Source organism: Ovis canadensis, chromosome 18, assembly GCF_042477335.2.
Source record: "Ovis canadensis isolate MfBH-ARS-UI-01 breed Bighorn chromosome 18, ARS-UI_OviCan_v2, whole genome shotgun sequence".
Lineage (NCBI taxonomy): Eukaryota > Metazoa > Chordata > Mammalia > Artiodactyla > Bovidae > Ovis > Ovis canadensis.
The window spans coordinates 60,045,336-60,071,145 of NC_091262.1; the positions used below are offsets into that span (position 1 = coordinate 60,045,336).

At 36.6% G+C, this 25,810-nt stretch overlaps 1 protein-coding gene and 2 long non-coding RNA genes across 10 annotated transcripts in view; 2 read left to right on the top strand and 1 right to left on the bottom strand.

The window, feature by feature from the left end:
* The window catches only part of LOC138423152 (uncharacterized), a 95,163-nt gene extending 94,069 nt beyond the window's left edge, over positions 1-1,094 (top strand). Inside the window, exon 4 of the long non-coding RNA XR_011250147.1 lies at positions 765-1,094. This is a non-coding gene — a long non-coding RNA (uncharacterized lncRNA). The remainder of the gene's footprint in view (positions 1-764) is intronic.
* On the bottom strand, positions 561-20,964 carry MBIP (MAP3K12 binding inhibitory protein 1). 8 transcript variants are annotated; one of them, XM_069558733.1, is made up of 9 exons: positions 19,559-20,964; positions 15,808-15,927; positions 13,842-14,066; positions 13,656-13,752; positions 11,238-11,303; positions 10,853-11,005; positions 8,233-8,330; positions 3,058-3,096; positions 561-1,094 (listed from the first exon to the last, which is right to left on the bottom strand). In XM_069558733.1, the coding sequence occupies exons 1-9, from the start codon at positions 19,748-19,750 to the stop codon at positions 987-989; spliced, it is 1,098 nt and encodes a 365-aa protein (XP_069414834.1). In that variant the 5' UTR covers positions 19,751-20,964; the 3' UTR covers positions 561-986. The 8 variants fall into 8 exon arrangements, with proteins under 8 accessions (XP_069414834.1, XP_069414835.1, XP_069414836.1 ...); XM_069558734.1 differs by having other exon boundaries at positions 561-1,091; positions 19,559-19,770; XM_069558735.1 differs by lacking the exon at positions 11,238-11,303 and having other exon boundaries at positions 19,559-19,890.
* Positions 4,040-22,459, top strand: LOC138423153 (uncharacterized). Its single transcript, XR_011250148.1, has 3 exons — positions 4,040-4,184; positions 19,059-20,847; positions 21,983-22,459. It is a non-coding gene; the product is annotated as an uncharacterized lncRNA (long non-coding RNA).
* The last annotated feature ends 3,351 nt before the right edge of the window (positions 22,460-25,810 follow it).

The following is a 25,810-nucleotide window of genomic DNA, read 5'->3' on the forward strand; positions in this document are numbered from 1 at the left end:
TGTGTGCTGTGCTCAGTCATGTCTGACTCTCTGAGACCCCATGAACTGTAGCCTGCCAGACTCTTCTGCCCATGGAATTTTCTGGGCAAGAATAGTGGAGTGGGTTGCCATTTCCTTCTCCAGGGGATCTTCCCGACCCAGCGATGGAACCCACCTCTCTTGAGCCTCCTGCATTGACAGGCGGATTCTTTACCACTGCACCACCTGGGAGAAGGCAATGGCACCCCACTCCAGTACTCTTGCCTGGAAAATCCCATGGACGGAGGAGCCTGGTAGGCTGCAGTCCATGAGGTCGCTGAGAGTCGGACACGACTGAGCAACTTCACTTTGACTTTTCACTTTCGTGCATTGGAGAAAGAAATGGCAACCCACTCCAGTATTCTTGCCTGGAGAATCCCAGGGACGGGGGAGCCTGGTGGGCTGCCATCTATGGGGTCGCACAGAGTCAGACACGACTGAAGTGACTTAGCAGCAGCAGCACCACCTGGGAAGCCCCTAAAAGGTATGATCTGTTTATTTAGATTAAATTGACACTTGGAAAAGAATATATGCACTTAAAATTCATTTCAAACTTTTATTGAATGCCTACTATGTACAAAGTACTGTTTTAAACTAAAACTGGTTAACATCAACGTTAAAATACAAAGTCGTCTTAAACATCACTATTCAAAATAAATCTTCCTTTCTGTGATAAACACACATACACACAAAGATGTACTTTCTAATTAAGGTTTTCAATTTTCAAAATACCTCCTTTAAAACAGAAGGGAATAAATTCCAACAATGCTACTTTCAACGCATTAACTATCTTAAAGTATACTGGAATATTTGAAGACTGCTTGCAACAAAATGGACTCACGTGAAAATGAACCTTGATTTCAGAGGTAAGTCTACTATTAATAAAAACACTGCAATTAATTAAATAGATATGTAAGTTACACACATATCTAAAAAAATAAAATGACAATGAGAAGGAGAGGAGTTTTTCATGGAAGGTGACGTGTCCCCATGGATTCTGTTTCTCTTGATTTTCTGAGCAGAGCTTGTTTGAGGGCGCTAATTTTCTCATCAAGTTCAGCCAGTGAATAGTTCTGCTGTAAACAATAACACAAATTGCCGAGTAAGACTTTTAATGAAGGTAACCTGCTAAATGTACTATATAAATACATAAAATATCCAAAAGCATGGTAAATAACTCTCATGAGAATAATTTTTAAATTGAACCATATATGTTGACTATGCTATAAATTTAAAGGCATAAAACAACAAGGCTTAAGTATTTCTTACTTTTCGTAATTTCTTAATTTTCTAATGACTAAGCTATCTTGGACCTTTTCTACTTTGAAAGGGTCATAAAAACATTTTTTCAACTGCCTATTCTCATAGTCAATAGTAAAAAGGAAAAGTTTTAGTTTAATTGGTTAAAGTAACTGGGAATTCTCTTTTGATAGCCAAGGTAGTTGATTACAGTTAATCTAAAAAAAAAAAAAGTGGACACTCAAATTTCAAAGTTTTACAATTAAAAATAGAAGGGGATCAAGATTGCAAAGGATGTGGAGCTCACCTCCGCAAACAATCAAAATATACATGTGGAACAACTATCACAGAAAATTAACTGGAAATGGCAGAATTATACAACCAAAGCTGCAAGAAAGATCTCTACGAAACCAGGTAATACAGAAAAAACCAAACATCAGGTCAGAACTTGTGCCCCTGGGATGGATATGTAAGGAAGAGAAGGTTTCCAAGGGAGGAACGCTGGCACTGGGGAGGGAGCAAGCAGGCTAAGCCATAATCTGGGAATTCCAGTCCTGGGGTCCTGCACAGGGGCGACAAGCCCCCACACCTGCTGGGAAATCCACTGCGACAGACAGAAGGGCGGGTGAAGCCTAGACTCTACAGCGAGGAGCACTTGTGCTGGATTCCCAATAATCATGGTGCAGAGAGCCTCGCACTGGCAGATGCTGCCTTGCTAGATCTCTCAATCTAAAGAGGTGAACCCCGCCAGCCTTCTTCACTCCATACCACAGCCTGCTAGATCTGGGCCAAACAAACACTGGGAAAAGACTGTTCAGCTACGCAGAAACAGAAAAGGGTGCCAAGAGTATGACTGGGGTGGGAAGGAGGTGGCCACTGTCAGAGCACTCAGGAACACAGTGGTTTGTCTCCCAGCATGTCCACTCCACACTGCAGCTTAGAGTTGAGCTTTGGGCACTAACAGAAGAGCCACAGAGAAAGTCCAAATCCTGGACAGCAGAGCAGCCACCTCAGTTCCTACACTCACCATGCTCTGGCCTCCTCCATACCTTTGCACTAGATCTGGGACAAATACAAAAATAAGCCACAATAAAGGAATGAAATTTTGCCATTTGCAACCATACAGATGGACCCGGAGGGTAATATGCTAAGTGAAGCAAGTCAGACAGAAAAAGACAACTGCTGTATGATAACACTTATATGTGGAAAAAGAACAAACTACCAGTGGGGAGAGGGAAGGTGCAAGATAGGAGTAGGAGCCTAACAGATACAGGCATCTATGTACGAAATAAGCTACACTGACATACTGCACAGCACATGGAATATAACCAATATTTTATAATAACTAAGTGGAGTATAACCTGTAAAAAATAATTATTAAATGTTGAAATGATAATACTGGATAAACATAAAATTTTAAAGATTCAGTTAATACAGTAGTACTGTGAACAGGGGTGGACTAAAGTTAACTTTGCCAGACACCTTTTTTGACTTAGATGCTAATTAGCGGTATCTGCAGAAGGAAAGCAGATGAAATTTAAATTGAACATTTATTATTTTTCAGCATTTTGTAATTGATACTTTCTTCTACAGTTAACATCTGGATAGATTTTAATAGTTATCTGACCCTTCTGAGTCATTCCATGCCCTTAAAATAACAGATTAATTTATGCTGCCCTTTTTTTCCAGTCCTAAATCCCAGGATATGACCTAAAAGCAACCACAGTAGAAACTTTTATTAATAAGAAAGGTATAAAACCAAACTATTTCAGAAACCAAAATAAAAATATAGTAACTTACTTGAGGTGGTTGAACTTTTCTTCTTTTTCCAGAAAAGTTCTAGATTAAAAGTAAAAAAAAGTAATCAATACTTAGAAAATCTAAATAATTTTTCTTTATAGATGAGTGAACAAAAATAAGGAGAACCCTGGCAGAAATAAAGCCCACAAACTCACTGAGCACTATCTGTAACTGACACCTGCTTTTTTCCACTTTGGAAGTTACCCTCCAAAGATGGTATTAAAAGTATAAGTGGTAATGTTAGAACAACATGCTTGTCCCTGGCTATACACAACTATACTTTTGCTGTTAATTTCCACCTTGTACTGAAGCTTAGTGATTATGGTAAGAGGAGCTTTGTGGATCTTCTACTTAGATTCCTTTCTTAGAACATTCCTATCCCAGGATATTGAGCAGGTGAAGCAATAGTCAGAGAGAAACAGAATGTGGAATACCAGGCAGCAGGGTGAAAACAGTCATATACACCCTTGACTATAATGGGCACTGTCTATGTGACTCAGGGGACTAATGATTCCACTCCACTGGTTGTCAGTGACCACAACAGGCAAGGGCCCAGTTCTGGCCAGCAATTAAGGAGAGGTCAGCTGGGAATTAGGGAAGAGCTTCTGGAAAAAACTTCCTCACTTCTAAGAGAAAGCCATCTAGGAGGCAGTTCTTCCGGATGCTGTTGTCATCTGGACAGGACACCAGAAAACACGGTAGCTACCTTACCATCTGCCTGGGGAAAAAGTCAGCACCAAGCAGAGCTGAGAGGGGAAAGAGCTCAGTTCTTTGACAGTCATGATTTAGCCCAATAAATTAATTTGCCGTAAAGACTGTATTACTGTTGAACTTCCTGTGTTGTAAGAGTATTTCCATACTGTTTAAGTCAGTTTGAGTATAAATTTCTATTACTTGAAGCTAATAACATTTTTCACCAACATACTGCTGTGCGTTTTTTTAAACCCTGATCTAATAAATGATTGCTTGACTTTGTTCTTAGTTTCACAGACCTACAAGGCCTTGAATGGCAAATTATATTAGTACATTACTACATCTGACAAAGAAACTGTCAACACAGGCAGTAAAATTTTCTCGTGAACATCTGCAACCATGAAGATTTAAAGCTGTTTTCAAAGAATACTGAGGTATGCCTCTTATCAGTAGTTTCTAGTAAGTGGGAAATCGGTAAGTGTTGGAATAATTAAATATGGAAGTGCCTATATAAACATGCTTCTTCTTTTGCCAAACTGAGCAGGATACTGTTGTGGGGCCTGTGGGCAGGTAAGGGCTCAATTTTGGTGCCCACTCAGTCTCAAACTTTCCCAAGAGGTGGCTTTTGACACAGCGATGAAAACATACTTCCCCTTGTTTTCCTAACAGCTTAACCTGTAAAATATGGCCAGTTTCCATGTCACTGAGCAATCAGATTAATGTATCATGAAACCAAAGTGGGAAGTATCAGAATAAGGCCATCAGTGGTTCAATGACTTAAAAGAAACCCATGCTCTGAGGAAACTTAGTGGTAAGGAGACCTCTTTCATGACCAATCCCTTTCTTTATTTCTAATCAGTTGTAAAGGGTAACCGATTATCAAGGGTGACAGGGGGAGTGCCTTTAATGTTTCGTCCCTTCTAGCCCCACTGCCCTGTTTCAGACCTTCGTTTCTCCCTGGCGTGGGCAGTGATATGTTTCTGAACTTTGACTCCAAACTCTAACTCATGCTTTCACAGTGCCACCAGACAGAAACCTATTCAAGGTTTCTCTTTCTCAAAAACTTAATTAACTCAGTGCTCCCTTCTCCCCACGCTTCCCTTTAGAACCAGGACTTAACCATTACGGACTAGAGTTACGATTCCATCTAATCAGTGCTTTCAAACAAAGTCAACATACCTTTAAAAATCCCATAGTTAACTATCGGCCAAGTCCTATCCATTCATTTGCACATTTATGTAATGCCTGCTACATTCTGTGTTCAAAGATGAACAAGACAGTTCCTGCCCTTCAGGGGCTAAAAATTTAGTGTGAAAAACAGACACATAAACATGTAAGTGATAAATGCTATCAAATGAACAAAGTGCTATGGAAATCTACTCGTGAAGAATGTTATACGTACTGTTTTCCAGGGTCATAATTTAAAAATCAGTAAGTAAATATCTGGAAATACTCATAAAGATTGTATCTTTTAAATGGTCTGTTAAGCAATGCACTCAAAAATTTTAAAACATTACTACCTTCAAATTTTTCCATGTTGAATGTGAAGGGTAAAGATCTTTAGAACTACCACATTAAAAGTTTAAACATATACTAATCTTTGTTGTAATTCCTGCTTTATAGACATTAACTTTTTTGGAGTTTTATGTCTGTTTCATAAATGAAAAGAACTTTACATAAGCTAGTTTTTTTTAGGAACCAAATATAATTTTATATCATTTTTCTGTTTCCCTTTTCATATGCTGTGCTGCACGGTTACCCATGATAATCTCTATCCGACTGTGTTCAGAATTTACCTACATGTGAATCTGGATTTAGATACATTTCATTTAAAAACTTTTCAGAAATTTGATTGCTAACAAAAGTTCAATCCTTAGGAAATTTAATGGGTTCAATTTTCCTTTACTTTCTACCTTTGGAAGCTTCTTCAAGAGTCTATAGGAAAAAAAAAAAAGAGTCTACAGAAAAGACATGAAAAATTAGGCAATTGCCATTATGAGTGCTCTCAGCAACAGGAAAGTAAGAGTGTGAATAGTGTGCTATGTCATCTGCAGGGTGTGTGTTAATCTCCTCTCACACACAAGGACAGGTCTAGGGCTGGTTCCATTCTGAGAAAGGAATGCAGCTCCTATAGCTGGGACATTCCTCTGTTATGGAAGGGTGGGAAATCTTTGCCTTTGAGTCTGTACCATACATATTCAGAGGTTTTAAGGACAAAACCAGTTTGTTTAAACATTTCAGTGTTTTGTGCTTGTAGCTATTAACTTGGATATGTCATTTCAAATACTAATCTAGAAATGATCCCTCTAATCAAATATATGTTGTTTAACATATTTGGAAAAACAATTTTTTAAGCACTAGTTTTATTACAAGTATGACAACCCCACACATACAGGCCAATCCTGTTTACATTTATAACACTCCCTGCCTCTGAAGTTAGTTTCAGGCCTCGAGCCTCTGACAGTCTCAATGTTCTTACCCATTCTATCTATCACGTCTATATTGTCTCTCCCAATTATATCAAGTGTTAAGTCCTACCTACATCTTCAAAAGTTTACCTGATACTTCTAACTGCATATCCTGCTGACTATAAGTCCACATTTCCTCCCAAAATACCTCCTCCTCCAGATTTTATTTCTACCAATGATAGTATTATTTTTCTAAGCAAAGACTGGACTCATTCTTGCTACACAATTAATTATCAGTCTTCGCCAACTTTTCTTTCCTACTGTCGATGGCACTAACCTTTTCTATTCTTGCTCTCACGTCCTTGTTTCAGGATCACATTTCACATTTAAGCTGGTATAATACTCTCTTCTTCTTTAGTCTCTCCCTTTTCATATATCTTATAGAACATTCATCTTATATCAGATGAACCTTCTACCATTTGCACAAGTCATTTCCCTGCTCAAAAATTTTCACAGCATGTAAAGCTTAAATTTCTTTTAAGGTCTTCTATAATCTATTTCTACCTCTTTAACTAAACATTCTACCCTGTGTATAAAGAATCCCTCAAAATAAGATTATGATTTGAAGGGGTTGTTCTTTTGTTAATTAAATTTAGTAACAGAGATATGTTAAGCTTTTAAAATCCGAATCAGAGAGAAAAAGGAAAGACTGAAGGGCCAAGATCCACTGAAGGTATGTAATTCTATAATACTCTCTTTTAAGATAAGTTCTATTGTTAACAAGAATTATATTAACAAGATATGAAAATGAACTAGAAAAAATAACCTGTCTAAGGATTTCTTAGTGAAGGCAGCTTGAATGGGAAAAACTTATGGTGTGTTACTGTAGGAAAAGGCATACAATCTCTATGAAGTTTCCTAGGAAGAGGCAAAGGAAAATCTTCAAGATGGAAAGGACTTTGCAATTATGTAGAACCACCAACAAATCTCAAATTAGAGGAGAAGGCCAGAGGAGTTGTACAACTTACCCATGTTTATACAGCTACCTCTAAATGGTTTCTGAAATTAAATAAATGCTCATGTTTACTGAGGTTTTACCTTGCGCTACACAGCATGCTAGGTGCCTGACTGGCATTATCTCATCTAATCCTTGCTTCAGCCCTCAGTACTTTAATCAGCCTCATTTTATATTGGAGGGAAGTAAATCACTAAAACTCTCTAAAATGACTGAGCTTTAAGATTCACTGCTCTCTCTGGTTATTTGACTTACCTTCCTCATCTGGAAATATTCCTTTTTTGTATCTTACTCTAATACCAACTTGAAACTTTGGAAAGATCACTGTTATTCCTACAGTAATCCTGTTTTCACCAGTGACTTATTGAGTTTCACCATGCTAATTGAGTTACTTTACATAATATTTCAGAAATAGGAGTTTTAGTAAATTTCATTAAAAATTTAGTAAATTTAAAAATTTAGTTCACTTTTACTTTAGTTCTTTCAAATATGGCATTGCTTCAAAACACACACACACAAAGCGCAAAAAAAGGCAGGTGTTATGTATAATCACCCCAGAAGACGGAGGAAAATAACACAGTGAGCCCAGGATCAGTTGTCTGAAAGATGCTAATATGACAAAGATACTTTCAGCACAGATTGTTTTTTAGTGTTCTTGGAAAAGGAGAAAAATGAAGACTAGTCTTTCAGAAAGTCTACAGAGAGAGAGATTAAAGAGGCAGAGGGATAATGGAGAACAAGGCCCCAGAGGAAGCCTCTGTTTTACAAGACAGCAAGTTCAGAGCAATAGGGCTATTCAGGCTGATTTATTATGCCACAAAAAATGGCTTAAATTTGAGAATTTAGGTAATGTGCCATGACGTAACTCTTCAAAAAAATTATGTCCATAATATAACATTAAAAATCTCAATCTTTAAAGAACTAGATAACTCTTTACTCAGAACTATGTTCATTCATCACTGAACTATTAAAACAGTTTTTTGCACACAGCAGATCTGTTATATGATAAAAGAATCCTAAAATAACACTTATTTTTTTCTTAAAGACACTTATACTTACTACAGATTGAAAATATTCAGGAGAGATGCCTTCCAATTCAAGGATTTTGTCCTCAAGTTTTTTAATTCTCTGATAAATGTCTCTTGGCACTGGACCACCTAAATACATTAAAAGAAACTGAGATATTATTGGATAATTCTTCTTACAGTTTTATCCTTAAAATACCATGCAAAGACACTTATGCAAAAGAATGGGAACTATTTAAACTTAAGAAAATAAATTAACAGGAGTAAAACAGAATGAAATCTTTAGCAAACATTTTCATATTATACACTATGGGATATATTATTGTACCACGGTTCTCCCCAAGCCCTATTTATGCTTCCTATGTTGCTAGGCATGTTGTTTAATGATAAGTTCACTTGATAAGATATTTCATAGTTCCCACACAAAACAACTTGTATCTCTGACAGACTCTGATACTTACTTAGGAGGAGAAAAATGCATAGTGACAAGTGACAATTCAGTGGTTGCAATATGTCATATTTTCTTCAATTTAAACCTCTCCTTACATGCCATGTTTTCTCCTTTAACTGAGAAGAACTTTTTATAAAAAGGAGCTTTACCATAATTCTTAACTTTCTAGGGAGGGGATTGGTAAAATTAAGGTTACTGAGATTTCAAGGCTATGATTACATCCCAAGTTCTTCCATTCCTCAGCACCCTCCAATGCAAACATTCTGGTCAAAAGTACCACCTCGCTCTGGATTATCATAACCTCCAAATTGGTCTAGTTGATTCTGCCTTGCATGCCTAAAGTCTGTTCACAACACAGCTGCCAATGATTCTTTAAAAATGTAATTCAGATAGTGTTAGTTCTCTGCTCAAAACCTTCCAACACCTTCACACCTCACTCACATTAAAAACCAAAACTTTTACAGTAGTCTACAAGGTCCTATACAATTTGGACATTGTCCCCACATACCATTTCAGCTATTTGATCTCTTTTTTCTGTTATTCAACTAGGCCAAGTACTCTTATAGCTTCAGCACTTGTGGTTCTCTCTACCTCTGTATTCACAAGGCTAGCTCTTGCCAACTTCAGGCCTTGGCTCAAAAGTTACCATATCAGTAAGGCCTTCTGTGACTGCTCTTTAAAAAATACCAGAGCTACCACTTCCCCCTACCCAACACTCCCTCCCTTATTTTTGTCTAAACCCACTGACATTCTATATATTTTGCTTATATATTGCCTGTTTCTCCACTCTAATAATATAAGCTCTAAGAAGGCAAACTTTTTTGTTTTGTTCATTGGGTATGGCTGTGCAGCCTGTGCACTGCACAGACCTAGGAAGCAGCAGTTCACAGACTGCACAGGCACTCAATATGTACTGATGAATAAATACATTAGATAATCATTATGCAATTAATATTCACATCCAAAATATCAACTTGTTAAATACAAAAACTCTAGACATATGTTTTTTTCTGAAAACTTCTAATTTTTAGGAGCTTGGTTTTTCCCGCTCTTGAATAAAGGAAAATGAATAACTTACTCATCTGACTTTGCTCCTGCTGCTCCCTTTCCCTAGAATGTCCTCTGCTGCACCTCTGTACCTTTCAAGAACCAGTTCAAGCTTCACTGGATCAACAAAGCACTGCCTGAATCTCTTCACAAAGAGGCTCCTTGAGCCCCACCATAACCTTCCTTTAACATCCCCCATCACTATTAATCTTTCTTCCATAGATTATGAAGTCCTCGAAGCCAGGAACTGCGATTACATCATCTCAGTATCCCTCCTGTCTAAAACAGTGCTTTGCGTATAGTAGGCATTCAACAGGTACTTCTCAAAATTAGCTACTGGATACCATTAGATTTAATAAACCAGTCAATCCTATTGTACAGTTGTAGTTTAAATTAGTTCTGGGAGAATTAATTTTAATGCGTATCTCTTATTATCCTCAATGGTTTACTCATTCTCTTATTATCTTCTACCTCCATCCACAAATACACCAGCTAGACTGGATTTAGAAATTCCCTGAACCATATTTTGTGCCTCTGTGCATAATGATATTTATAAGATAGAATTGACAGGATCTGATGACTAAATGGGGAAGGATACTGAGGCTTTCTAGCCGTTAAGTTCTACGTTTGATTTCTAGTTTCCACTTACTACATTGGGCATGCTGCTTGAGTTCCCAGAACTTCAGTTTCTTTATCTGACAAGGGTAACAGCACCAACACCTCACAAGGTAGTTAAAAATTATTAAGTGAATTGATATATGTATAACACTTTCAGAGTGACTGGCACTTAATAAACGTTAGTCACTTCCCCAATGGCAGGTCTTTATTTATATGCTTGTCTTCACTGGAAAATCTTAAAGGACGAGGATCACACCTTTTAATACTTTGTACCTAGCACAGTGTGTGATAAGAATGAGAGAGATGGCCAGGGTTAAGTTATGAAATTGACAGAAGTGTAAGGGGAGGAAGAGGAACCCAACCACATGAACTGTAAAGTCCTTAGGAGCAGGGACTATGCTTTCTTCATTTTTCTACCAATCAGAACAATGTTTTGTACATGATAAGCCCTCAGTGAAAATTAGGTGACTAAATGAATTGGGATTTCTTTAACCACCTGCAAAGGTACACTGTGGGCACTGCCAAGCACTCTGCTTACCCGTCTGCAGTCGCAAGTGAGCCTCGATATTCTGTAGCCGTTCCTCTACAGCCTGATTACCACAGTCTCGGAGCATGCTGTTAGGGTTATGACCCGACCCTTGAATTCCTTCAGATCTAGTCTGTGGTCCATATGTATTCACAACTCTAGAAACTAAGTTCAAAAGCTTTGAGTCTATTACATTTACATTTCAAAACTCATAAATTCTCTCTCCCAAATAGTACTATATACTCTTTTCATATCACAAACACATGTAGGAAGAAAGGCAAGATTTTTTAAAATAAATAAATAAAATTTAGATAGGAAAGTAATTTCTATTCCATTTTGCTTATAATTAAGAATAAGCTTCTGTCAATGATGAAAATATTATGTGGTGGATACTTACCTTTTACATGACTTTTAAACCCAGGGTAAGGAGTAAAAATCGCATCAGTTCTTGCACAACTATTTTCTAAGAAGAATTTAGATAAGTTTAAGTATATTCTTAACTTCAAATGTACATTTTGATAACCCTTCAATAATGCATATATTATTCATAGTCATAATCAGACAACATCTAATCGTATCTAATGTCCGATTTATATACAGAAAAGTCCTCAACATTCAGTGGCATAATTTAATTTTTAACAAATACCAACATTCCTAAAGACCATCTGTGTCTTTGGAGAAAATAATTTATATATTATAGAAAGTTAAAAATGTCTAATCTAAAGAGATATTATTCAATTTCAACATAGAAATAAGCAAAGATCAGTATTTTTACTCAAATATAAAAAATACAGCATTTGTGACACTGACTGCTCATCTAATTAGGGAACACCAAATATAAAAGATTATGCATTTAATACATTTGTATTTCAGAATACCACACAAAAAAGACCTACAACACATACTTTTACACTTGCCTAGATTTTTGACGCTCATTTTTTAAAAATCCCTAAACACAAAAGCTATCTATGTCTTTCCTGACTACCTCTTTCAGAAAACATAATTTTAAGAAGGATACCATGTGAAAATTGGTTGCAAATTTTTTCTAAGAGGAAAAGTATAATTTCTTTCAAGTTAGATATCAACAAATAAATTAGGGGAAAAGTTGGAATGATGTTAATATATAAACATAAAATAATCTTTAAAATGATGTTAAGTAAGACCATGTACTGCAGTAAATTTCCTAAAAAATTCCCCTTGATTATTTTATAATAAAAATGGATGGTTAAAAGATACTGAAAGAAAGTTCTTTTCCCTAGGGAATCTGACTTTTAAAAAAAACCTAATGTATGTATGTTGGTCAACTGAGAGGTCCTGAAAGGAACACATTATAATACACCTGAATTTTTTCAGTCTAAGTTTCTTTGAGATAGTGCTGCTACTGACACAAACTGTGGGAATAAAATTCCAAACTTGCTTATCTTTTATATATAGATACCAAACAGAGTCATTTTCTTTTTCTTTTTGAAACCTCAAAATATGTTTAAAGGGCCATCACCTCTCCATTCTCTTTCTACCATTTCACGGGGCTAAGGGTTAAAAAAAGAAGCTATCATCCATTCCAGAGCTATATTCCAAATACATAGATTAACTGACCCATTAGAGAGAAATTCAGCATGGTGTGAAGACATTGAATGTATGAGTGCTAGTCACTCTCCACAGCAATTCTTCCCAGCACTGTTTGGAAGCCAGCAAGGGATTGAATGGGCCAAGGAATCCTGCTGAGCATTTCAATTCTTGTCAATTTCTATCCCCTGGTGGTTTATAATAATAGAGTTAGCAGGGAGAACAGAGGAGTAACATTAGTGACACATGTGCTTGCTCCCTCAACAAACCCTTTCTCATGGGTTGCTTGCAGCTTGATTGTCGTACCTGAGATTTTGCCACGGCTGCACCTGTTCTGAAAAGCTAACAGTAAAATATACCAAATCTAGAGATACGCGTGTATAATGTTAATAATAGGAAAGGCTGAATTTAGGACCCACCTTGAGCCTGCTATTACTTCACTATGAAGAGAATCAGTGCACCAGTGTGGTGTGAGCCAATTCTAGGTTCATCTGACAATTCAGTATTCATAATAATTAGTCAAGAGATATTAGAGGCAACAAGAAAATGCCTCATCCCAATTAGGAACGCTTCTCCATAATTTTTTCTAAGAACTACTTGTTCTGATTATTACTGTGATGCCTGAATATGATCTATGCCAGTGCTTTGCAATTTTGTATTCTGCAGCATACCTGCAGATCTGTAAATACACTATAGCATCATGTGAAGAGGAAAGGAGATTCTGATGAAAACCAGCAAATGTATGCACAGTTTGAAAGAAACGGAAGAAGCATAAGATGCCACAGTCTTGATGACAAATTGGTTTTATCATGACATAAAGCCTTTCAAACAGCTAAAGAGTGGTGAGAAAACTGCTCCCTCTTGAGGAGTATTAACTTTACTAAGTTTAACTTCATGAATTAATATAATTTCATAAGTACCTTTAGACTTAAAATGTATATAGCTCAGCTCCTTCTTACTAGTGTGACTGAGCAACCCGGTCATCCATACGTTATCTTCATTTCCTAAAGGAACTTTACAACAATCTCTTCACCTGTGGTAAACATTTGCCTTTTTAAGTTAGCATCTGATTTCTGTACAACCAAAATTAAAACCATTTTGCAATACACTCTATTATTAAACAGAAGAAAATTCTGCTGTCTTAGTTTCCAAATAAACCTGTGAAATAATTAAACTGTGTTCTTAATGTTATCCATTAAAAAAAAAATCATTAAAATCCTACAAAAATTAACTTCTTCTAGGTAGTTACCTTGATTACAGTCAATAACATTGCAAAATTCCCTGACGTTGTTTTCATTGATTTCAGCTTGCTTTCTTTCAATAAATGCAGATATTCGTCTGTCAATCTGCAAACAATAAGTATATGCATCTTAATTCAAACATAGGAAAATTTTAAAAAAATACTCCCTTGGCCCCCCAGAACCCAACTTCTTACTTCTGCTTTTCCAGCCTTTATCTGAACTACTTCTGGATCAAAATGGATCTGTGTCTTTTTCACATCTCCTAAATCACCGTCTTTGCGCTTTTCTTCCTCTTCCAGGTCTCCAGTGGGAAAGTTGGCATTTACTTCATTCTTGTTCCCTGTTTCTGTTTTCCCTATTTCTTCAACAACAGTTGTATTCTCCTCTTTAATCAGAGGCTGAAGTTTTGCTAAAAAAGGCTGAGAAGAACACAATTCCATCTGCTGAGGTTCAAACTGATCAAAATTAATCACATTTACCATATTTATATAAATTTCAGCTAAGTAAAAGCAATATTCAGTATCAATTAACTAAATATAAAAGGTTGGCATCATACATAGATCTGACCACATGTAAGTGTTTTTGCTGTTCTCTATTATTGTGACCAATATCATTTGCTATAAATCTATTTAAAGAAAAAAGGAAAGAGAAAGAAAACCTGAGGAAATTTAAAATTTTCTTTGAGGGAATCATTCTGTCACTCATCTTTTATTTTGTGCCAAATCAAAGCCTCAGCCTCTGGCACCAATGCCACTTAATTAACATGTCATTCAAATGCCTCCTCAGAACACTAAGGCTTAGTATTTTTCCTCCTTAACACAAGAGCCAGTGCTCTCACTCAGCAAAGCCCTGCATTAGCACTGTATCACTGGAGATTCTCCACTTGAAACTGCAGTTGGCCAAAGTGAATGAGAGAGCACAGACATGAAATATATAGGTGTTATGCTGAGTGAACACTCAGGCTTTTCCTGACATGACAAGATATCTTCTTGGGTCATGAATTTAAATTTTTAAAAAGAAAATGAACAAGGAAAAAAGAAAAACATTACCAAGAGCCATAGCTGAAAGAGGTAGATGCCTACAATACTAGTGGGGAATACAACTCTATCATGTAAATTATACTACAATCCCCTCCAACACACTCACACAAAATTAGGCCTCAACTGAGTCCTATAGCTCATTGCTTCCACCCTTCAAAACTATGGTTAACTATTACTTTTAACATGAAACAGTTAAAATTTCCCCAAAAGTCACTGAATAGAGGGCTGAAAATTGTCTACCCTACTAATCAAAACATACCAGCACTTGTCAAAGTTCCAATTATTTTTTCATACCTACAATTTTGCTTCCTTTGTCTGCTATACCAAAAATTCTTCTGAATCCTTATCTTAATGGCACTAAACTGACCAATCCAAACCTTTATGACACTTCATATTTTATACTTTGAGTAGAGATAAACTGTAAATGTCTATCAATAATAACTGCAAATATGTTCAGCTGGAAACTAGTAAGGTCATAATACTGTTTGGTTATTGAACTGAAATATTTTTTAAAATATAGCAATACTATTATAGATTAACAATTCAGTGTTGACTTTTAATATAAAGAATGAATTATTTTAAACTCTTAAGATCATAAAATAGTGACTGGCTACTTACTAATATGAGACATTAATGTCACAGAAATTACTTTCTTTTTAAAAACTATGCTGAAACTGTTTAATTGCAATAGACACTCCAGGATGTGTCATGCTGGGATAATGCCACTTCTTGAACCACTGAAAGCACTCCATGAGCCTCCAAACTCACCCAAGGCATGGAATCATTATCATAGCATGACACACACCTGCCGTGTCTTATTGCTTAATTATAACCCACCATAGATGCAACTGTATTGAATTTTCAGTGCAAGTCTGGAATCGAATAGAACTGCATTCATTCAGTTGTCACACCCACAGCAGCCCATTCGGCTATATTTCTGTAACTGTCCTGATCACTATGTAAATTAAAGATTTGGATCCAATCTGGCTGAAGTAACCTTTTATTAATAACAGTATTAATAAGGTGTTAAGACAGAACCTACAAATACTCCAGTGTACAATTTAGCTACAATTAATTTCTAGTCTCAGTATCGAGTTAACATTTTTAACAAGAAATTTACCTGTAAATATAAAACGTGTTGCTCAAGTGCACTAAAGAGAAAAGCGGGCTGGAATGCCGAGAGGCTCTGGAGCTTGTTCCAATCGATTGTAATTTTCACCACATCATCTCTGAGGTTAAGCTTTAAAGGGGCAAACCAGCAATATCACAAAAATTACATGATTAAGCTGTACATATGGGATTGTCACAAAAATAAGATTTCTATAGAATAACATGCCATTTAGCTCAAAGTTCTCAAGTTTTTAATGATACATAAAAGTGCTCTACCTAGTTACCACTCCAAAAAGGCAAGAAAGGTCCAGTTCTCAGAAAAAAGCAGATGACATCTCTAATTCTTTTCTTGGGTCTGTGTAATGGGACCATCTCACAGGTAAAACTATCCAGGAAAGATGAAAAGATGAGGCTTTTTTTTTTTTAATAATTCAGTATCTAAAAACTTTTGGATAGGGGCCAACAAATGCTTGCCCTATTCAAAATCCTACTGCTTCTAGCTAAGAACATTAAATACAGGGGGAGGTACATTTATGAAAGTTTTGATTTCATAATTTCTGCATTTGTTTTTGTTAAATATGCACATAAATATGTAACAGATATATCATTCCTCTGATGTCTTCCGAATCACATTTTCATTGTTTTCAATTTTAACCAATTTTTTAAATTTAAAAATCAACTCATACATTCATATTCATATATATTATAAAGTCTGAAGCTACATGGCAGCATATGTTTACTTCAAATAAAAATTAAACTATTATTTAGCTGTGGAAATCTGAAATTTAAAAACAAATGTTTTTCCACAATAGTGAAATAAACAGCCAAAGACTGGATGGAAAGGTCAGACTCACTGCTAAACAGTATTTTCTAGTACAATATAAGAGTTCATGAAAATTTCTCCTAAATTGGCTATGTATGGCCTATTACGATAAAGTTATACATAGAAAACTACCACAAACCTGAATATAAAATTAATACCAAGATGAGTCAACATTTCAGAGGGAAAGCCTCCATTTTTAGTATTTCAAGTGAATAAAAGTGAATCACCATAAACAGTTTTAGGGACACGTGTGTTATGGCATATATCCTGCATCACAGGATCAAGTTAACTCTTATTTTTTCAGAAATCATTTATTTAAAATTAGTCATATTTTCTACAAAATAAGGACAAGTGTTCTATTAGTTAAGATCTTATGAACTGTGATTATAATAAAACAAAAAAAATGAATCACTGTACCAAAGAGATCCAAAGTTCCCCAAAAGGCACTATACGTATGAACGCTGTATGACAGAAATTTACCACCCTTTGACCAGAAATATTTAAAGTCCATATTAGACAAGTGTAAAGAAGTTTTGTGTAGGATGCACTGGCAAAAATTAGTTTGTTATTTTAACTAAGGTTTTATATTAAGAAAATCATATTAATCTTAATTTCTATTTTTTAGTGCTTATAAAGGTTTCAACAGCTTATGCATGGAAGTAACCCATCACTATACTTTTACAGTTCTAAAGGAATCTATAATTGATTATAACAAACTTACAAATACAGTTTGGGGATAACGCAGGCAAATCCTCAACCAAAGCAAAGCATCAAATTTTCTAGAAAATAACTTATAGAAATTAAATTGAATGTCTGGATTATATTCTCATTTCAATTTAGCAGAATTACATAAGCTTTCAAGTGCAAGATACTTGGTCTTTGAAGAAACCACATAACAATGCCACAAATTAACTTTAAAACTATCCCCAATACATCCAACTATTATTCAACAAATTCCCTATTAGTAATATATGAATTCTGTGCATTTTTACCTATAGAACTTGTAAACCATTCAGTCAAAAAGGTATTAGTCTGTCATTAATATGAACTATTTAAAATACACATTTCAGTAAAAACTTTATTACATTAATATAAAAATCCAAGTTAACAATAAATATTTCTTCAGCTTAGTAAAACGCAGCAACCAGAGGCAAAATCAGTAGTCAATAAACTTAAAATCTGGGCTAGAAAAATTTTAACATCTGATTCTATGTTTCCTATTAAGGAGAGCTAATAACACAATGATAATATATAGAAGGAACTAGGCATTTTACAACATAGATTTTTTTTAATTCCTTAATCTTGTTTCAAAAGGAAATAGTTATTTCCACCAGGAACAATTTTATAAGTATAGTACTCTGGCTTTCAGTATCTTTAACAGTACATCTCAAAATATAAAGAGTATCACCAAATTGGCTAGCATTTAATTGATGAGACAATCTTATTTTTTGACAATCTTATTTAGTCTTATTTATGGCCCCTTTACTCTGTCATGAAAACTAAACAAATATTTACTCTCTAAATATTTTTGGCAGGTGACATAAGTAAATTTTAACCACATCACTATTTTTACCTACAGAATGTCAGAATGTTTAAAATTTTTAAATGAGTTTTAAAAATTCAGTATGCAAACTATTTCAAAAGATAGGTTTAAATTAACGTTTTTAAAAAGTATCTCATCAGTGGTGAGGGGGTACTTTTGTAAACTTTAGGTGCATATAAACTTTTTAAATCTTGATATTAGGATTAAAAAAAGAAGTTCCAATGTCCACGCCATAGAAAGTTCTCCAACTTTTAAACCATTTACAGGTCTTGAGTCTTCAGACTGAAATAATTACCCTAAGTCTTAAAAAATACATAAATAAAAGTTCTAAGTCCTTGAGAAACTAATGAGTTTAAAAGTTATAACTTTTAGCTGACTCTATTAATAATCATCCCATTACTCCAAAATGAATGTTTAAGACCAATGCTCTCTGTACGTCAGGACAAACACTGAATTTTTTTAAAATACTGAAATAACCTTTTCAAAGACTGATTCACCATCTACCCAAGGCTTTTAAAAATAATTTTCACGAACACTCTATTTTCATAAAGGAAGTTACCGTTATCTTCAACGCAAACGCCTAAGTCCAAGATTTTTTTAAAAACATTTCTTTTTGAAAGCAGATAAACGTATTTTCAAGCTGTTTCTCATTTAAAATTTGCTTTGCATTTACATCAGTAAACAGTGCTTTCAGTGCAAGAAGTACCTTTATTTAAGCTCCATTTTATTATGACATTTCGACAAAAGCTATTTACCAGCCAGTTAAACTAATAAATAGTTGAATTACGAGTTAAACAAATTGTGATGTAAGCTGTATCGACCAAAGGTAACTCAGCCAACTTTATGCTACAAACAGTTTAGGTTAATTCTTTTTCTCTTCCTCCTCGTTTTAAAGGGGAAGAGATGTAAGCTACGGCCAGAAGGAAAAAAGTAAACAAAAGCAAGTGACTCATAAGAGCAAATCACCCTAAAGAGGCGGAGAGAGCGCTATTCCAGAAATCTCAGGCCCTACGAACCTATCAATTTCTACAATGAATGAACTGGAGGAAAAACGATCCTGAGGCCCCAGGCGCCTCCCAAACCATCAGAGCAGCTCTTCCGTATCCATTCTCTCCAAGCCAGTTTCTTACCGAGCCGCGTTTTCACTTACACTAGCCTCATTCACTCTTGGTGAGAAGAGCTGCAAACCTAACCTGTCACCGGTCAGGATCTAACCCGCGCGGCCATCCTCATTCAGCCCACAGGGTACCCGGCCCAAGCTCCTCCCCCGGCCTCTGCTACTCCAGCCGGCTCCCACACCCTGCAGGCCTCCGGTGGCCCCTGCCTCCGCGCAAGGGAAAATGGGGGGAGGGGCAGGCCGGTTCCCAGACCCCTACTCCACAGAACATCACTCACTTGTCCAGCCAGGTTATGCAAGGAGCGGAAGACTTCGCAGACTATCTCTCGGGAGAGGCTGGGGCTGCAGCTCCGCTCCAGGCTCCTGTCACCGATCGTCGGGCGACTAAGCTCAGCGGCTGCAGCCATGACACTTTCTGAGGCTGCCCCAGCCAGCACCAAAGTGCGCTCACAACCCACCCCTCCCTCCATCGCCTCTGTCGCTCCGCGATGATGTCAAAACACTGCGTCTCTTTTAGACCAAGGCTTTGAGGACCCTCTGTGTGACTGACAAGCATCTGCCCCAATCAGGTTCCGCTGAGGACCGCGAGCGGATGATTGCCGACCTACGTGAGGCTGGCCACAGTATTTCCACTGGAGATTGGAATTCGTATCCAAAGAGGGTTAGCTTCGTGAAGTCTGCCTTGACCCAGATGTTAATGATGAGTATTGCTAAAGAAAACTTTTATAGTTAAATGTTAGTGATTTAGTCCCATATTAAAAGTTAAAATTTTAACATGGCCCTGTGGAGTGGCCTGGAGAAAGATCGCTCGTCAGGGATGCAGCGCTGCCAACGATTGTTTGTAAATATTGAGAACTTTTCCACATAGAATTGTCATAACTGGATAGAATATTTTCACCAATATTCAAATTAACATCACTAATTTTTCATTAGAGGAAGAAGATATAAAACAAAAATGTTTATGCCTCATTTATTATCAAGGGAATGTTAGATCTGCAAAGTAATTCTGTCAAGTTTTAAAACTGATGAATCAGTTGTTTTTCTCTGGGTAATAGGATAGAGACACTCATCCTAAAACTATTTCAATAAAGGGAAACACTGTCAAGATGATCCCAACAGGAATTTAACCCGAGTAAGCAATCGCATGCAACACAATCTCTGAAATCAGAATATACAAATCCAAATTGAAAATTGACAAAATGTTACTTATCAGATAACTTTGTTAAAAGATGCTTAGTTTGTAGTATTACAAAGTCTAACATTAAAAGTCTGTCCTGTGCAATTGAAGAAAAAAGTTTAGAAAGTTTTTAGTGTTAAAATCTGTTACGCTTGAACAATAAACATTGTCAGTATAGAGATAAGGGAGGAAGGATTTAATGTTCTAATAATCTAATGCCTTTAGAAGAAGCAGAGATGGAAACTTGCACAAAGTGTATTCTTCAGTTTTAGAGTAGTCTGAATGAAAGGAAAGGAATAAGGCACCAAGGAACTGGGATTAAGAGCAATAGGGGTTTTTAAAAAGCCTTTGACCTGTCCCTGCTGCTGCTGCTGCTAAATCGCTTCAGTCGTGTCCGAATCTGTGTGACCCCATGGACGGCAGCCCACCAGGCTCCCCCGTCCCTGGGATTCTACAGGCAAGAGCACTGAAGTGCTGTTGCCATTTCCTTCTCCAATGCATGAAAGTGAAAAGTGAAAGTGAAGTTGCTCAGTCGTGTCCGACTCTTCCCGACCCCATGGATTGCATCCCACCAGGTTCCTCCGTCCATGGGATTTTTCAGGCAAGAGTACTGCAGTGGGGTGCCATTGCCTTCTCCCTAAGTAAGTGTTAATCGCTCAGTCATGCCCGACTCTTTGCGACCCCATGAACTGCAGCCCACCAGGCTCCCCTGTACATGAGATTTTCCAGGCCAAGAATACTGGAGTGGGTTGCCATTTCCTTCTCCACGGGATCTTCCCAACCCAGGGATTGAACCCCGGTCTCTTGCACTGCAGGCAGATTCTTTACCAACTGAGCTACAAGGGAAACCCTGCCTTCTCCCTAGGGAGGCTCTTAATTAGGCTTTCATTTTCAAAGAGCATCAGGCTTGATAGGATCTTCAGTAGTCTTGTCTGGTCCCTGTTCACAGCAAGATATACAGTTTATAATCCAGCCTATGTCTAGAGATGTCAGATAGAAAGATCTCACAATATCTAATCCCAAATTTAAGCAACCTTCTCATTCAAGCCACTCATCCTCATATTTAACCTAAATTCAGGATTCTTTGCTATGTTAGCATATTTTCTCTGCCTTTGGTTCTCTTGTTAGAGAATCATTCTAATGAGGTAACTAGTTTCTGTTTGGTAACATATTAGCAACCAATTCCAGATCATTTGTTTTCATCTAGATGTGAGGTCTTTCTTTTATTCCCCCAATATTCAGGACACTGGTATGAAACACATTTGGGAACTTGATTTGTATAAGAATACCATCTTTAATAAGATACTGCTCATCTTTTTCTTTTGGAGAAGGAAATGGCAACCCACTCCAGTATTCTTGCCTAGAGAATCCTGGGGACAGAGGAGCCTGGGGGCTGCTGTCCATAGGGTCGCACAGACTCGGACACGACTGAAGCGACTTAGCATGCATGCATGCACTGGAGAAGGAAATGGCAACCCACTCCAGTATTCTTGCCTGGAGAATCCCAGGGACAGAGGAGCCTGAGGGGCTGCCGTCTATGGGGTCGCCCAGAGTTGGACACGACTGAAGCGACTTAGCAGCAGCAGCAGCATCCTTTTCTTTGCCATCACTGATTTTGAAATTTAGAGTTTTACTTTTTCCCTTGAACCTCTAATATAGAATTGATTGATGGCCTTTGGATCTGTATATAAATTCTCTATTTCAATATGTAGACTACCACTTATAGTATTGATTATTTAGCTAATACCTGAAAATTAACTCTCGTGCATTATTTCTTCTTCCAAGGAACTTTTCTTACTCCCTCCTGAAGCCTGTTATCAGGAGGCTTCTTGAAGCCTACTATCCTGAAGCTATTCCTGAAGCTCAGTATATATATGCTTGTTGAGTTGAATTTATTTGCCTAAGTTGAACAGATTTGTAAAATGGAAAAACAAAAGCTCCTACTCTTGAAGGGAAATTGTACAACATAGTAAGAATGCTATAAACCATTCATTTCAAATAATGAAGCATGTCTGTTTATTCTCTCCTGGAACAGCAAATTCAAAGTGCTCAAATTTTCCTTAATGAATAAGCACAGCTAGCCTCCAAAACCTTCTCATGAAAGACACACATAAAATTAATTGTACCAGCTGTATGCCAGGCACTCTGACCAGGTTTGAAGGTACAAAGATGAATCAGGCAAGGAGTATCTTTCAAAAAGTTCTAGTTCTCATGGGTGAGGCATATATGTAAAAAAACAACTATGATACAATATGACAACAATCTTATTGGAGGTATGTATAAAGCAATACAACCAATTAGAGGTGTTTGGATTCATTATCAGGAAAAGCTCCAAGCACTTGATATAAAACATGGATTTTGAGGCTCAAATGATGAGTACAAATTCTCAATTTAGGTAAAACAGTAGCAGCAACTTTAACATGCCATGATATGTTTAGGGAGGATACACTGGATAGAAAAGTATGGTGAAGCCAGCATTTCCCAAAGTTTGCTCTGCTGAATACCAGTCTTATAAGATGCTTCTTTCCAACAAAAGTTTCCATGATCAAAGAAGTTGGAGTAAAGTTGACTGTGTTGCCATAGCATGCAACAGATCACAACATTCCACTTTCTATTAGCAAGAAGCTCAGCACTACAATCAATCCAAAACCCCAGCTTTGAGGATTGGTTTACTAGGACTTCCCATACTGATCTGTGATTCATTCAAGGTTAAGAAAACATACTGCTACTTCAACAGAGAAAATTTTAATAGAAATTGTTACGTATGATAAGTTAATTAACTGAAAGGATAACAAGAAAACAATAATCTATCACACTGTTAGGAAATTTGGGAAATAGCTAACCCCTCTAGAGCTATGGGAACAAAGAGAAAAGTTTGAAATTATTAAAATTTAGGAGCTTAAAGGTACATCCCTGTGGAGTCCCTCAGAGAAGGGGGTGCTGCTCAGCTTGAATTGGTGACAAGGATGGCATGATGAGGCCAATTTTGCAAGTTTTAAAAACTGAAAATAGAGCATCCAACCACCGTAGAACAATATCATGGAGTCTAATATACATGTAATTGGAACCCCTAAAGAAGAATAGAGAGAGACTGGGGCAAAAGAAACATTTCAAAAGATGACGACCAAAAAATTTCCAAAACTAGTGAAAGCCAAACCACTATCGAACAGTGAAAGCATCAGATCCAGGAAACCCTGAGAACTCCACTATTATATACTGCTGCTTAACAAATATCCCCAAATTTAGTGACTTAACACAGATTTCTTAGCACCAAATTTCTGTATGAGAAATTCAGGAGTGACTTTGAATGGTGGGTCTGTCACCCACTTTGGAGAAAGACAGCAAGAGAGAAGTCAAAATGACTTTAGGACAGAGTCAAGTCACAGGCTTCCCTGGTGGTTCTGTGGTAAATAATTTGCCTGCCAAGCAGGAGACGTGGGTTCAATCCCTGGGTTGGGAGGATCACCTAGAGGAGGAAATGGCAACCTACTCCAGTATTCTTGCCTGGGAAATCCCATGGACAGAGGAGACTGGCAGCCTACAGTCCATGGGGTCATGAAAGAGTCAGACACAATGAAGCAACTAAACAACTCCCAAGTCACGCACTGTCATTTCCATCTGATTCTACTTGTTAGTAGCAAGTTACTACGTGTGGCCCATACCCCAGAAGAAGGAAATTAGGCTTCATATCTCCATTTCAAAGTTGAGAGAGAAATAAAGAATTTTTTTTAAGGTAGACAAAATGAAGGTAATTCACTATGGCAGACCTGCACTATAAGAAATGTTAAGGGAAATTTTTTAGGCAAAAGGACTATGACAGCAGAAAAAGATTGGCATCTACACAGCAAAATGAATATGTTAAGAAATGGTTAAAATAAAGTGATATAGGAGACATTTTTCTTTTATTTGTTCTGAAGATAATTAACTGTATAAAGTAAAAATAGTAGCACGTTATTGTGGGTTTATAGCATATATAAAGGAAATGTGTGACCAAAATAGCACAAAAATTGGGAGGGAGGTATTATAAATATTCAGTTGTAAGATTTTTACCTTGCACATGAAGCAGCATAATATTTGAAGGTAGACAATGATAAAGATGTAAATTATAAACCCTAGGTTAACTAACAAAGTATTTTAAAAATAAGTTAAATAATAAGCTAACAATGGAGATAGGAATCATAAAAATATTTAATGAGAAAATAACAAGGTAATAGATTATAATCCAATAATATCAATAATTAAATATGAATGATCTAAACAGATTTAAAGACTGATTAAAAATTAATATTTAACTATATGCTGATTAAAGGAAACCCACTTTTAATATAAAGATAGATACAGCTTAAAAGTTAAAGATGGAAAAAATATACACTGTGCAAATACCAATAAAAATAAATCCATCTATTCTCCATCAGCTATTCACCTGCATGGTATGCCCTTGTTTTTTTCCTAATATCTGCAACCTATCCTAAATCCAAAAGCCAAATATTTCACTCTAACAGCCACTTTATATATTTCCACTGTACTACCTCTAGTGCCTTAATTCCAGTAATCCTTTACACTGACAAAAAAGAAATAAAGCCAGAATGACTATTTTAATATCAGACAGTGCGGATATCACAAGAGCAGCTGCTGCTGCTGCTGTTTAGTCACTAAGTTGTGTCCAACTCTTTGCAACCCCATGGACTGTAGCCCACCAGGTTACTCTGTCCATGGGATTCTCCAGGCAAGAATACTGGAGTGGGTGCCATTTCCTTCCCCGGGGGATCTTCCCCACCGAAGGATCAAACCCACGTCTCCTGCTTGATAGGCAGATTCTTTAACACTGAGCCACCTGGGAGGCCCACAAGAGCAGTATGTAGTGTTGAAAGGGTCAGTTCATCAAAAAAGACTTAACAATATTGATTGTACACCAAAAACAGATCTTGAACATATTTGAGGCAAAAACCGATAGGACTGAAAGGAGAAAGATGCAAACCACAATTATATTTGGAAACCTCAACACCATTCTCTCAGTAACTGGTAGAAAAAGTAGAAAAATGGTGTCGAAGTTGCTAATATTAGTAGAAAAAAGACCAACTAAAAGAAAATGGCTCATTCAAAGTTATAAAGTGCATTTTACATTTCTTCTATTTTATTATAGTTGTTAATCGCCTCATTTATCTTTATAAATGCTCACCTTATATTAAAAATATTTTTTTCTTTGAAAAAATCATGTAAATCAAGCTTTATAAAATTAACCCCACATTTCCCCTTTGATTTGTATTTTATTTTCAGAGGTAGTTGGTCTATATTTCTAATTCATTTTCATAAGTCAGTAGTTCATAATATTTAAGATTTAGGTTTCCAAACT

What these genes read in the sequence shown, in the direction of transcription:
- MBIP (XM_069558733.1), bottom strand. Translation starts at nt 19,750, where the DNA reads ATGGAGGGAGGGGTGGGTTGTGAGCGCACTTTGGTGCTGGCTGGGGCA. An exon ending in TGCATAACCTGGCTGGACAA is followed by an intron (nt 15,928 to 19,558) that starts GTGAGTGATGTT and finishes GCCCCTTTAAAG; the next exon opens with CTTAACCTCAGAGATGATGT. An exon ending in TCACTTGCGACTGCAGACGG is followed by an intron (nt 8,331 to 10,852) that starts GTAAGCAGAGTG and finishes TAATGTATTTAG; the next exon opens with GTGGTCCAGTGCCAAGAGAC.